Here is a 13744-nt window from a genome sequence, read left to right on the forward strand (position 1 = left end):
TTGAAAGCGTCAGTCGGGGGCGATCTTATGCTGCTGCTTCCTGCTGATAGCTGAGTTCACACAGAAAACGACACGAGGATCGAGAAAAGTACAGGCTATGCAATGCACAACAAAACAAAAGGAAGAAAGACGCCGAACTTTTGAATGGACATTTTCGGTACAAAGTTCTACAGGATCAGCCCCGGATCCAGACCGGTTTGGACCGATGCAGCTGCATCAATCAATGTTTTTTTTACGCATCGTTCGTCATCGGTAAAAAAAAAAAAAAAATAAATCTTGAATAATCTCGAATAGCCGAACGTGTCCCAGCGGTGAACACAGCTTTTTCATGTCAACCTATAGTCCGTAGATTATACGGATTTTTCCGAGTTTCAGAGTCATACGGACGTACAAATAAAGTCGGATATTCAGGGTTTGGTCTGTAATAAACTATTTCTGCAGCGCGGCTCCACTTTGAAACCACGAACCATTGAAGCAATGCTTCGATCCAGTAGCTCTTTGGTTCACTGCTCTTCAGAAACGGCAAGCCGCTTCTTAACCCCTCGCAAAGCCATTAAAATATCGTCAGGCACTTTTGTGTAGATTAAAGTCACTAACTTGGACTCTTGTCTTGTTGCTGTCAAGAAACGAGAATCGTCCTCCGTTCCGTTCACACAACTCGAAACGCTGCGCGGCTGAGACAGAGTCCGGTCGGAATTAATAACTTCAAAATGAATCGCCGCTTTAAATAAAATGACACCTCTTTCCAAATGTAATACAGACAAGAAACTACAATCGACTAAAACGTTTTTTTTTTCCTCCCAAAATGAAACGTGCTGTATTTTATTTTCAAATTACATCCTGAAGTGAAGCACAGCAGCTGTAAGCTCAGCTCAGATATATGGAAACACATTCATGCCAATGTCTGAAAGGAAATGCTTTTGTCAAAAACTACAGATTTTGTTTATTCCTATTTATATCCAGAGATCAAGGATTCACCATGTAGAGTTTATTATGTACAAAGTTTAAGGATCCAGTGACCAAATTCATATTTATTTAAGACTCAATAAAATGTTCAATTTCAATTCAATTTAATCGGCTTATAAAGTGCCAAATCACAACAAAACCTAAATATACTAAAACAAATACATCACAATTGTACACATATCAAATTGTGGTATGTGTACAATTGTAATGTATTTGTTTTAGTACATTTAGTCATGGACATGAATATTGTTATTTTGATATGAAACAGGATAACAAATGACCTGCCAGTGGTTTTATATTTGATTTCATTAGTGTGTTTCAGTTGAAATTTACATTTTCAAATTTATGCAATGTTCATTTATATTTTCAAATAAAACTGTGCTTTTAAGCGGCTTTTGAATTCAATTTTGGGTTTCACATATACCATGCGATTAATTTACAAAATTCTTGGGCATTACATTAAAAAATCATGAAGCAAAGATTCTGCAAAAACAAAAGCTTTTAAAAATTAAATACCAATCATAAATACTGAGTTTGTTTGTTGTCTTTATGGAACTATGCACCTGCATATCTATGAAGTAATCAGGTTTTTATTCCTCTGAAAAAGTTGATTGCTTTTAAAAAAGAAAACACAAAATTGTAACTTTTTTGTAACTTTGGAAAAGTTAAGAATTTCAAATTAATACGGTTGTATTAATGACGAAAAACAAAAAATTAACAGAAGCATTTCATCTCTACTGACCTCAAACAGGTCAATTATTATTATTTATTTAATCAAGACTAATGATTAATTAAAGAAGCAGGCTTGTAACCAGAGGGTCATTGGTTCAATTCCTAAATCAGAAAAGACTGGCTCCTGGTGTGCAGTGGTGCACTTTGCATGGCAGCACTCTGGTATAGGTTTATGAAGGGGTGAATGTGAGGCATCATCATAAACGCCATTTACTCCTGGAGATATTTAAATTAAAACATGTAAGCACAGAAACGTCAAAACGACAGCTGTGTTCACATCGTGCAAGAGGTTTGTATCTTGGTATTGTCAAAGACTAACCTGTAGAGCACCATGGTAGAGTCCAGGGTCTAGCTCTGTCTCCATGGTAAGGAAAGTTTCTGGTTGATGTTTTCTGGTTCAAGAGGTCAATGCCCGCTCTTTCCTCGTCTGGTCTGTTTGTCTGCAGGTTCCTGTAGTTTCTGTGCTCTTGTTTTCCCGCTGTCCGTCTCTCCTAGCTGTTGGATAGTTCCTCTCCAGTCCAGCTGAAGAACTCTTCTGGTCTTTGCTCATGGGCCTCTTCTGTCATAACCCGAGCCTGCAAGCACATGTCACGCAAGCTCTGTGCCGTTAGTCATGGTGGTCTGGGTTGAAGCACAACATGTGAAGGATCAGGTGAGCTTAACGTTTGTTTTTTTCTTCAAACTCCAGATCAAAGTTCTCTGAGATAACATCTGTCACTGTACATTTATGGTTCCGAACAGATGCGGCTGTGCACGGAACCGCGAGGGACTGTAAGACCACGCCTTTCAGTGGCGCACACGTGCTATATGGGTGGTGTGAACATGAACAACCTGATCTGAGACGGGTTTCTTTAAACTAGTGTTTGGAGAAACAGAATGTCTGCAGACATGGATGGAATCTACCCGTTGCAGGAGGTGAGACCAGAGGGCCAGACCAAAGTTAGAGAGTCCCACAGGCTTGTGTCAGAGGCGAAGAGGGATGTATGGAGGGACAGTAAAGAGGAGCAGCAAGGGCCTTCCTGTTGCCTCAGTGTCAAACAGATCTCTTACACAGTCAGGTAAATTCATTTCATGGACGTTTGAGATTGCTTTGCGTCTAACCGTCCAGGTATGTAGATGATAGTTCTGTGGTTTCTGCAATGTAATGTGATGCCTGGGTGAGAGATCTTGTAGACATTTGTGATTACTTTGTCTTTAACCGTACAGTTGCAAGAAAGAAGCGTAAAAGGATGTCAGACTGTGTTTGTGTGTGTGGTTACTGTTGCTTAGCAATAGGCCAAGCATAGGCGGACATACATACATACATACATACATACATACCCAACTACATCCATCCATCCATCCATTATCTTAACTTGCTTATGTCAATTTAGGGTCACACAGAGCTGGAACCTATCCCAGCAGTCACTTGGCGAAAGGCGGGATAAACCCTGGACAGGCTGCCAGACTCATACATACATACATCTGACTATATATATATATATATATATATGTGTGTGTGTGTGTGTGTGTATATACACTCACATACTTACCACATTCTTGTATGATTAATCAATCTAACCTTGAAGTCACTAGACAGAGCTGAGGTGATGCTGACGTCTTTACAGAATAATGAATGTTACCGTATGACCGGAAAGTATTCACAGCGCTTTTCTTTTTCCACATTTTATATCACAGTCTTATTCCAAAATGGAGTAAATTCATTTTTCCCCTCAAAATTCTACACACAATACACCATAATGACAATGTGAAAAAAGTTTTTTTTTTTTTGCAAATTTATTAAAAATAAAAACTAAGAAACCACATGTACATAAGTATTCACACCCTTTACTTTGTTGATGCACCTTTAATAGCAATTACAGCCTCGTGTCTTCTTGAATATGATGCCACAAGCTTGGTGCACCTCTTTGGGCAGTTTTGCCCATTCCTGTTTGCAGCACCACTCAGGCTCCTTCAGGTTGAATGGGGAGCGTTGGTGCACAGACATTTTCAGATCTCTCCAGAGATGTGCAGTTGGATTCAGGTCTGGGCTCTGGCTGGGCTACTCAAGGACATTCACAGAGTTGTCCTGAAGCCACTCCTTTGATATGTTAGATGCATGCTTAAGGGTCATTGTTCTGCTGAAAGATGAACTGTCACCCAGTCTGAGGTCAAGAGCGCTCCGGAGCAGGTTTTCATCCAGGATGTCTCTGTACATTGCTGCATTCATCTTTCCCTCAATCCTGACTAGTCATCCAGTTCCTGCTGCAGAATAACATCCCCACAGCATGATGCTGCCACCACACTTCACTGTAAGGATGGTGGCTGGTTTCCTCCAAACATGACATCTGGCATTCACACCAAAGAATTCAATCTTTGTCTCATCAGACCAGAGAATTTTGTTTCTCATGTCTATGAGTCCAGGTACCTTTTGGTAATCTCCAGGTGGGCTGCCATGTGTCTTTTACTAAGGAGTGGCTTCTGTCTGTTCTGTTCTACCATACAGGCCTGATTGGTGGACTGTGAATACTTATGTACTTGTGCTTTCTTAGTTTTTTTTTTTTTTTATGGCAAAAAAATATAATTTTTTTCACATGGTTATTATGGGGTACTGTGTGTAGAATTTTGATGAAAAAATGAATTTCATCCATTTTGGAATAAGGCTGTAACATAAAAAGTGGGAAAAGTGAAGAGCTGTGAATACTTTCCGGACGTACCGTCCTTAAATAATCTTGTAATCAACAAACCAGCTAATAGACAAGTGAAAATACGAGGTCTATTAGATAATAAACTGACCCTTTTATTATTTTTTTTAACTATATGGATTTGAATGACGTGCGATTACGCCAATCATGCTTGAACCCTCGTGCGCATGCGTAAGTTTTTTCACGCGTGTCGGTGACGTCATTTCCCTGTGGGCAGACCTTGAGTGACATGTGGTCCCGCCCTCTCGGCTGAATTCCTTTGTTTCACACGCTGCTCGAGACGGCGTGTGAAACGAGTTGCTTTATCAAAATTTTTTCTGGACCTGTGAGGAATATCCGAGTGGACACTATTCGAGAAATTAAGCTGGTTTTCAGTGAAAAGTTTAATGGCTGATGAGAGATTATGGGGTGTTTTTGTCGGTGTAAGGACTTCCCACAGAGCGGGACGTCCTGCAGCGCTTCCAGGCACCGTTGTCGGCCTGTTTCGACCTGAAAACATCCTAATTTAAGGCTTAATTCACCCAGGACGTCGTGAGAGAACAGAGAAGATTCAGAAGAGGCCGGCTTGAGGACTTTATGCGGACATTCCACTGTTTAAGGACATTTTGTTAATGAAAGATGTGCGCGCAAATTCGCAGAGTCGTTTCCGTGACGACTCGGCAAATCTGTGTGCGCCGCGACAGGAAAAACACCTCCGTGTTGAAAACCATTTGTAAAATTCAGGCGGCTTTTGATGGCTTTCAACAAGTGAGTAACTGAGAAATTGTTTAACAGCTTGGGCATGTTCCAACTTGCCCGTTAAGGTTTCCAACGGAGGTGTTCTTCCTGTCGCGACCCCCCGCGGTCGGGTCCGACCCGACATGCGACTCTGCCCGCACGTTCTTTCATTACAAAATGTCTGTTAACAATGGAATGTCCGAATAAACTCCTCATGCCGACTTCTTCTGAAAGTTCTCTGACGACTTCCTGGGTCAACAGAACCTGAAATGTGGAAGTTTTCAACTTGAAACGGCGAGACGCTGCCGCCTTGAAGCGCAGATCGCCGTCAGGCACCGTGGGCCGTCCTTACGGCGACACTACCAGACCAAAATCTCTCATCAGCCGTTAAAATTTTTACCGAAAACCAGCTGAATTTATCGAATGGTGTCCACTCAGTTGTGCCTTACAGTTTTGAAAAAAATTTGATCAAACAAAGCAGCAGTCTCTGAGCCATTCCTAACAATGAAAAATCGACGAGAGGGTGGGCCACTCCTCACTCAAAGACTGCCCACAGGCGAATGATGTAACCGACAGGCGTGAAAAAACTCTTGCATGCCCACGAGGGTTCAAGCGTGTCTGATGTAATCACACGTGATTCAAATCCATATGGTTTTTGAAAAAAATAATAAGGTCGGATACTTTTCTAATAGACCTCGTATAACCTCCTTCATGAAAATAATTATGTTAAATTATATTAAACCGTGCCAAATCAAAATGCAGATCTATATTGGACCTGTTGTTGTGACCTTAGGCAAAAAGATCACAGAAATTACATCATTTCTGGGTAAAGTTTGTGTTAGGTATCATTTTAGGAGTATTAAATTTCAGTGTGTGCATGTGTTTTTCAGTGAGCATGTTGGTCCCTGGTGGAACTTGCGGTCATACAGACAGCGATGGACCCGTCAGATCTTCAACGACATTTCCTTCCATGTGGACAGCGGGCAAATCATGGGCATGCTGGGAAATTCAGGTTGGCACTAAATTTAGCACAAACTATCAAATTCATAAAGTGGTGTGGAATGGTTCTGAAGGATTGCAGCCCAGCATGGTGAATCTGTTGGTCAGTCCAAAATATTCTTACAGTTCCTGTCTCCGTGCTGTGCATTACAAAGGCTCTGGGAAAACCACACTGTTGGATGCCATATCTGGGAGGATTAAAAATTCTGGTGCCCTTTTGGGAGAGGTCTTTATTAATGGCAGAAAACTAAAGAGAGAAGAGTATCAGGACTGCTTCTCCTACGTGCTGCAGGTAACACTCACTCACAGCCATGATGTATGTACACACATACACGGAAATACTCGGATTCTGCAGATCTTCATCCAAGTCGAAATTAAAATGTCCAACTCTGGAGCAGAACTAAATATGTTTACAGCCTGGCACACAACCCAGTGTGTAAACAGTTTCTGCCTCCATGACAACTGTACAGGGGGTGAATTTTTTTTTTTTTCTGACTTCTTAGTTTGAGATTTTAACCCATTAAAGTTTGCATAATTAGGAGTGTGTCCTCTGACTGACAGCTGCTGAGCTGAGTGTGTAGTGGTGAGGCGTGTTTTGTAGTCTTGCAAGTTGCAAAGAGAATCTGAGGAAATTTTGTGGTCTGAAAGATTAATTCTAAAATTAAAACTTGAGCTGTCGCTGGCTTTCTGACACCAACTGTAGTTCATATACATACATAAATGAAATGCCATTATTTCACTCACATCCTCAAAGCCCTCAATAAACTCCTAAAAAAAAAAAAAAATCAACTTCAAAGTTGAATTTATGTGTTTCCAACACTGACTGTAACAACCTTCACGGTGATAAATTCTTGATGACACTTGATTGACTTTGCTCGTTCCTATCGCACACCAGCCGACACCAAGTTAACCTTTGACCTGAATGGCGATTGGCTGGAACGTTATTAAACGCTAACCAGGCTGAAAAACAGTAGAAAAGGCTGCTGTGCACTCTGTCTAAAATTAACTTAAGACCCCCTGATAGCCTCCTCATACACTTAATCTCTCATTGAGAGGTGCTCAAGTGGATCCAAAGCTTGAATTAAAAACACGGTCTTAAAAGTGGCCTCGTTTCCGTTTAAATCATCTCAGTCCTCTGGCTGATAGCACGCGCTCCCTTTTGCTTTCTAAGCCTCGTCATTAACTTCCTCGGCTAAGCTGCAGATGAGGAGCTGATAGGAGCACCTGATATTAAAGTCATTCAAACGAGAGGAGACGTGGGACTGGGAGACGCCCCGTGTTAATTGGAGCAGGCGTCAAGTGCACACTTACCCCAAAGAATAAGTGTGCACGTCCAAGAACTATACTGACAGTTTGTGATCAGAATAGCTTTGTGACATCATAAGGGGGACATTTTTAAGGTTGTCTGTCTGTGCACGATACATGACTTAGTGCACATACAGTATTTTATGGCTATTTGTGAACAAATCTTATTATTCTGGATAAATAAAACCCAAATTAGGTAACTACCAGTGAAAGTAATGAGAGGAGATATTACGTTAGGCTACTAGGCATGTGGGCCTAGATTTTACTTTAAATTATTCTTATTTTTTGTTGTTTTAAATAGAGTCTTCTGTGTTGCTCTACAATGGTGTGACTGGTGAAGGAACAGCCCAAAACTATCCAATTTACTGTCTCCTAAACCTGAAGCTTGTAACGCCGTCAGATTCCCCATTGCTTTTCTTGGTGGCTTCCCTCACTAGTTTCCTTCATACTCAGTTTTTATGGATAACCTGCTTTTAGCAGACTTACTGTAGCAGATTTACTGTAATTGAGGTAGAAGGGATATTTAGTGACATGGGAAGTTTGTTGCACCTATCACCTGGACTGTGCTGCTGTTTGGGGTGTTGTCTTCATAATGCATGTCTTTTGCACAATACTTACTCATCCTATCTCCAACTGTCCAAGTACAGAAATATTTATTTTCCAATTAAATGAATCTCCTTAAACAAAGGCAGCTAACTGTCATTAAATTATGTGACTCCAAAAAGCCAACAGGATGTAAAGGAAAGGATTAGCTGTTAAAGGGGATAAGTGCTCATACAATCCGTTATATTTTTGTTTAATTTACCTTGTGTTGTATTTGTTTCAACTGTAAGATTGAAAAATGTAATTTTAAGCATATAAACTTATTTCTTGATTTAGTTTTATATCAAGTTATAACAAAGGAGCACAGTGAGTCAGTTTATTTAAAATACAGAGATAAATGAAGTGCATAAAGTCACATTCCACCCGCTGACATTGACCCCTTAGATCTCCCCGAGCCTCGGGCATTGACTTTACAGAGATAACTGAGCTGACAAGGAAGCACTGAGCGAAGCACTTTCCTCTCTTTCAGAGCGACAACCTGCTGAGTCACCTGACGGTGGAGGAGACGTTGACCTACACCGCCCAGCTGGCCCTGCGCAAACTCTCAGCTGTAGCCATCAAGAAGAAGGTGAAGCTTGAACGCATCCTCTCATTTGTCTACACCATTATTTAATTTTAAATGAATATATGTACATATATATGAAAAAGACCAAAAACAGACAAGATACATTTATTTACACAAATGGACTACAGCATTCATGACCATCTGTTCATTAATATACAAATAATGAATGTTTATGAATGCAATGGTAACAATATTTCATGAGGTGAAAGACGGAATGTTCCATTCAACGAGGCATTGCACAAATGAAAAAACATTCATTATTTGTTTTATATAACGCCTAAAATAGATCCCTTGTCATTTGATATTTTATTAATTTCAATTTCAGTTTATTTTCATTTATATAGCGCCAAATCACAACAGAGTTGCCTCAAAGCGCTTCATTAATTTATAAACAAGTGATAAGGGACTTATATTTTGGTGTGTGTCACTGGTCCTTTGATGTCAAGAGGTTCCAAACAGTCAAAGTAGGAGTCCAATGCAGTCCAAAATTGTTGCCAGTCAACTTGCAAAAACAGTCAAATACAACCCCTGGCAAAAATTATGGAATCACCGGCCTCAGAGGATGTTCATTCAGTTGTTTAATTTTGTAGAAAAAAAGCAGATCACAGACATGACACAAAACTAAAGTCATTTCAAATGGCAACTTTCTGGCTTTAAGAAACACTATAAGAAATAAAGAAAAAAAGATTGTGGCAGTCAGTAACGGTTACTTTTTTAGACCAAGCAGAGGAAAAAATTATGGAATCACCCTGTAAATTTTCATCCCCCAAATTAACACCTGCATCAAATCAGATCTGCTCATGGACATTGACCCTATGCCATGACATTGACCCTATGTGTCTTTTTGCAAGGAATGTTTTTGCAGTTTTTGCTCTATGGTAAGATGCATTATCATCTTGAAAAATGATTTCATCATCCCCAAACATCCTTTCAATTGTCCAAAATATCAACGTAAACTTGTGCATTTATTGATGATGTAATGACAGCCATCTCCCCAGTGCCTTCACCTGACATGCAGCCCCATATCATCAATGACTGTGGAAATTTACATGTTCTCTTCAGGCAGTCATCTTTATAAATCTCATTGGAAAGGCACCAAACAAAAGTTCCAGCATCATCACCTTGCCCAATGCAGATTCGAGATTCATCACTGAATATGACTTTCATCCAGTCATCCACAGTCCACAATTGCTTTTCCTTAACCCATTGTAACCTTGCTTTTTTCTGTTTAGGTGTTAATGATGCCTTTCGTTTAGCTTTTCTGTATGTAAATCCCATTTCCTTTAGGCGGTTTCTTACAGTTCGGTCACAGACGTTGACTCCAGTTTCCTCCCATTCGTTCCTCATTTGTTTTGTTGTACATTTTTCGATTTTTGAGACATATTGCTTTAAGTTTTCTGTCTTGACGCTTTGATGTCTTCCTTGGTCTACCAGTATGTTTGCCTTTAACAACCTTCCCATGTTGTTTGTATTTGGTCCAGAGTTTAGACACAGCTGACTGTGAACAATCAACATCTTTTGCAACATTGCGTGATGATTTACTCTCTTTTTAGAGTTTGATAATCCTCTCCTTTGTTTCAATTGACATCTCTCGTGTTGGAGCCATGATTCATGTCAGTCCACTTGGTGCAACAGCTCTCCAAGGTGTGTTCACTCCTTTTTAGATGCAGACTAACGAGCAGATCTGATATGATGCAGGTGTTAGTTTTGGGGATGAAAATTTACAGGGTGATTCCATAATTTTTTCCTCAGAATTGAGTGATTCCATATTTTTTTCCTCTGCTTGGTCTAAAAAAGTAACCGTTACTGACTGCCACAATCTTTTTTTCTTGATTTCTTATAGTGTTTCTTAAAGCCAGAAAGTTGCCATTTGAAATGACTTTAGTTTTGTGTCATGTCTGTGATCTGCTTTTTTTCTACAAAATTAAACAACTGAATGAACATCCTCCGAGGCCGGTGACTCCATACTTTTTGCCAGGGGTTGTAGTTGTAGAACAATCCTGGAGATGTAGTCTGTACCTGATGCCATGCAAAAAAAACCATGCCATGTTTGTTTTAAGCGAAGCACCATTGTGCGCGTGCACTGTGGTCTTGGCATGCAATAGCCCAAAATGTATAGAATTAAAATTGCATGCTAAATGAAACCAAAATTACACGATCAATGGAACACAAAGGCAAATGGTACAAAGGGAAATGGTAAAATGATCCATATCACATGACATACAATCCACCAATCAAATGACAAGGATCTATAATGGATAATTAATTACCTGCAACAATGAATTCATGTTTTCATAAGCTTAGAATAAGCACTGCACATCTACATGGGGCAGGGCCCCTTATGGAGGCCACCATGTTGCACTGCCATGTTGATACAGTAGCCCAAAAGGGACACTCTTACTTTGATTTTTGCATTTTGCAGCATGGTTGGACGAATGAAGTAAAAAAGAGAGGGAGTTCAGTGGCTGCTCCCATACACATTGTCTACTGCTTGCTAGTACAGGTTCACAAGTTTGTGAACCCTTGATTTTGTGAAATGGAGGATCATAATGTTGCCTATCTTGAGAGAAGACAAGGGAGCATGAATCCTCATCACAGAAGAAGCAAAAAAAAAAAAAAATGTGATGGGAAAATAAAAGCAGGAAATGCAATCTGCAACATCACCAGTAGATGACACTAAACCCTGCACACTTTAGCTCTAAATTGAGATGTTAATGAATTTGTTTGTTCAAAAACATAGATTAAAGAAAACTAAACTCATGCAGTCCTTTTCTATAAGAATGCACTTTCCTAAATAACGTCAGGACAGTTTCAAATGGTGATATGTGTAGGTGTCGGCAGTGATGGCGGAGCTGAGTCTGACTCACGTGGCCCACTGCGTCATCGGAGGGCGTGTTTTCCCAGGGATCTCTGGGGGTGAGAGGAGAAGGGTGTCCATTGCCAGCCAGCTTCTTCAAGACCCCAGTGAGCAAAACTCTGACCTTCCACATTCACTAAATTGGTTAATGGGCATTAGCAGTCACATTGCAAGCAACTTGTCTGTGTGATAAACAATGGCAAATAATGGAGAAAATGCAACTTCTCTCATGAAATGCCATTTTTAAAAATTCTTACCTGATTTTCAATGTGTTTGATCAAATTATAGGTTAATTTTTCTATTATTTGCAGTTTCATATGGGTAATTCTTTAACTACGGGCACAATTGGCCTTGTAAATGTAATTTCCACCATACCATTGCCTTACAATATAAAGCGCCTTGGGGCAGCTGTTTGTTGTGATTTGGCGTTATACATGTGCTCTGATGTCACTGTTTATCTCCACAGGAACTACCCAAACAATCTTTCATACAAACTGTTTAAAGGGACATTACAGTGTTGTGGTGGAAATTACGGCAATAGTGTGGGACAACTACATTTTGTTTAAAAAAATCACAACAGTTGTATGACATTGAATACCCCAATTATGTTTTGATTATTTTACTGATATTTTATTCAGAGATATTTTAAAACATTAGAAAAAACATTTCTTTACCATTCATTTTTATCATTGAAGATCAAAAGTCTGGGTGTGGGACAAGCACAAAACAGCAATATGTGCATATAATGATGCTGAAAAAAGGTGAAAAAGTCATCATAGACTACTAGAACAAATTTCTTAACACTTTCATTGTAAAGATAACTATAAAGTGTGAAATTTCCCCTTTTTTCTGTTTTTCATACAATATGATCAAAGGACATAAGTGCCCGTAGTCTAAGAATCACCCATATATAAAAATGGCTGTCTTTCAACTTTAAATTGTCAATAGATCAAAAAATACTGGTAAAAAACTGGGTTCAGTAAGCATAAAAGTTCCTGAAAATAGGGCATAATGTTTGTTTTTCACAATTATGACTTTATTATTTGGTGATCTCAACTAAATTCAACAAACATAAACAGACGATGTGAAAAATAAATAAATGTGAAGGTCTGTGTAAAACTGACATCTTTTTTTTTTTTTTACCTTTGACCCCAGTGATTAACCTTTGTTACATTTCATTTCCCCTGGACAATTTTGCAACCTACCGCCATATGTGTGCTAAGTATGGTGCAAATCAAAGTGAAACAAACAAACAAAAAAACCCTATAACAGCTTAGTGTTTGACCCCAAGTGATTGACCTTTGGTAAATGTGACTTTGGGCATTTGGAACGCATTTCAATATGCACGCTGGGGGTGGTGCAATAAGTCTGAATGAATTTATTCGGCACACACAGACCCAAAATAACAAAGTAAACTCACAAAGAAAACTATCCAACAATGTGCCCAAAAGGGTATAGGCAGAGGCAAAAGCTTATAAACGCCCACCCCAAAAAGTTAAAATGTATACATATGTATATAAAAAACACACACATAAATTTTGACCTTTGATTAAAAAAAAAACACCCTTTAAAAAGGTAATTCTGGCATCAACCTTCATCCACTTGCCAAATTTGGTACCCCCCCAGGAATAAACAAACATTACTCAAACTATCATATATGCTGTCAGCAAAACAACATTGATGCATATTATGGTGCAGTTATTTACTTTATATATATCTTCATCTGTATCTCACAGGATTTACAGTTTGTATTTTTCACACTGTGACCCATTTAAATAAATTAACACTTCAATAAATGAATTAGCAAAGCAGGTAGCTGCGTGGATGTGGGGCTGGCCTGCCAATATGCAGACCTGCGTTTAAATCCTGCTCGTGCTACAAGTCTCGGTTCACCCAGCTGTAAATGGGGACCAGCCTTGGGGAAGTAACCTGCCTCAGACTGACGTCTCGTCCAAGGGGAATCCTCGACTCTCATCTGCTCTGTGCTACAGAATTTGGAGACCAGTACCAATGGGCCTCATGGCCTATGGAGGACTTACTTCAAGGGTTTAACCACTGGCTTTAACTTTGTTGCATGCAAATTTTTTTTTTCTTTAATCAATCAATCAATCAATTTTTTTATATAGCGCCAAATCACAACAAACAGTTGCCCCAAGGCGCTTTATATTGTAAGGCAAGGCCATACAATAATTATGTAAAACCCCAACAGGTCAGAACAACAACAACTTGAGTTTGGCTAAAACCTCGTCATATATTGTGTAAAATGTAGTGAAAACTGACTAATCCTTTACAGCTGACCAAAAGTCAACGTAGTGT

The 13744-nt window shown here is 39.5% G+C and overlaps 2 protein-coding genes across 3 annotated transcripts in view; one reads left to right on the forward strand and one right to left on the reverse strand.

Annotated features, from left to right (window-relative positions):
• abcg8 (ATP-binding cassette, sub-family G (WHITE), member 8) overlaps positions 1 to 2062 on the reverse strand; it is a 29753-nt gene extending 27691 nt beyond the window's left edge. Inside the window, 1 exon segment of the mRNA XM_034185467.1 lies at positions 2018 to 2062. Coding sequence (XP_034041358.1) covers positions 2018 to 2062 — 45 coding nt within the window.
• Positions 1 to 13744, forward strand: part of abcg5 (ATP-binding cassette, sub-family G (WHITE), member 5) — a 42863-nt gene that overhangs the window by 13510 nt on the left and 15609 nt on the right. The window contains exons 2-7 of one of the 2 annotated variants that reach the window (XM_034184854.1): positions 2194 to 2350; positions 2611 to 2756; positions 5990 to 6111; positions 6254 to 6390; positions 8476 to 8574; positions 11403 to 11535. In XM_034184854.1, coding sequence (XP_034040745.1) covers positions 2312 to 2350; positions 2611 to 2756; positions 5990 to 6111; positions 6254 to 6390; positions 8476 to 8574; positions 11403 to 11535 — 676 coding nt within the window. In that variant the 5' untranslated portion in view covers positions 2194 to 2311. Of the gene's footprint in view, positions 1 to 2193; positions 2351 to 2384; positions 2757 to 5969; positions 6112 to 6253; positions 6391 to 8475; positions 8575 to 11402; positions 11536 to 13744 lie in introns of those variants that run through there. The other variant, XM_034184855.1, reaches the window with a different exon arrangement.

This window comes from Thalassophryne amazonica, chromosome 13 (genome assembly GCF_902500255.1).
Source record: "Thalassophryne amazonica chromosome 13, fThaAma1.1, whole genome shotgun sequence".
NCBI classification, from domain to species: domain Eukaryota; kingdom Metazoa; phylum Chordata; class Actinopteri; order Batrachoidiformes; family Batrachoididae; genus Thalassophryne; species Thalassophryne amazonica.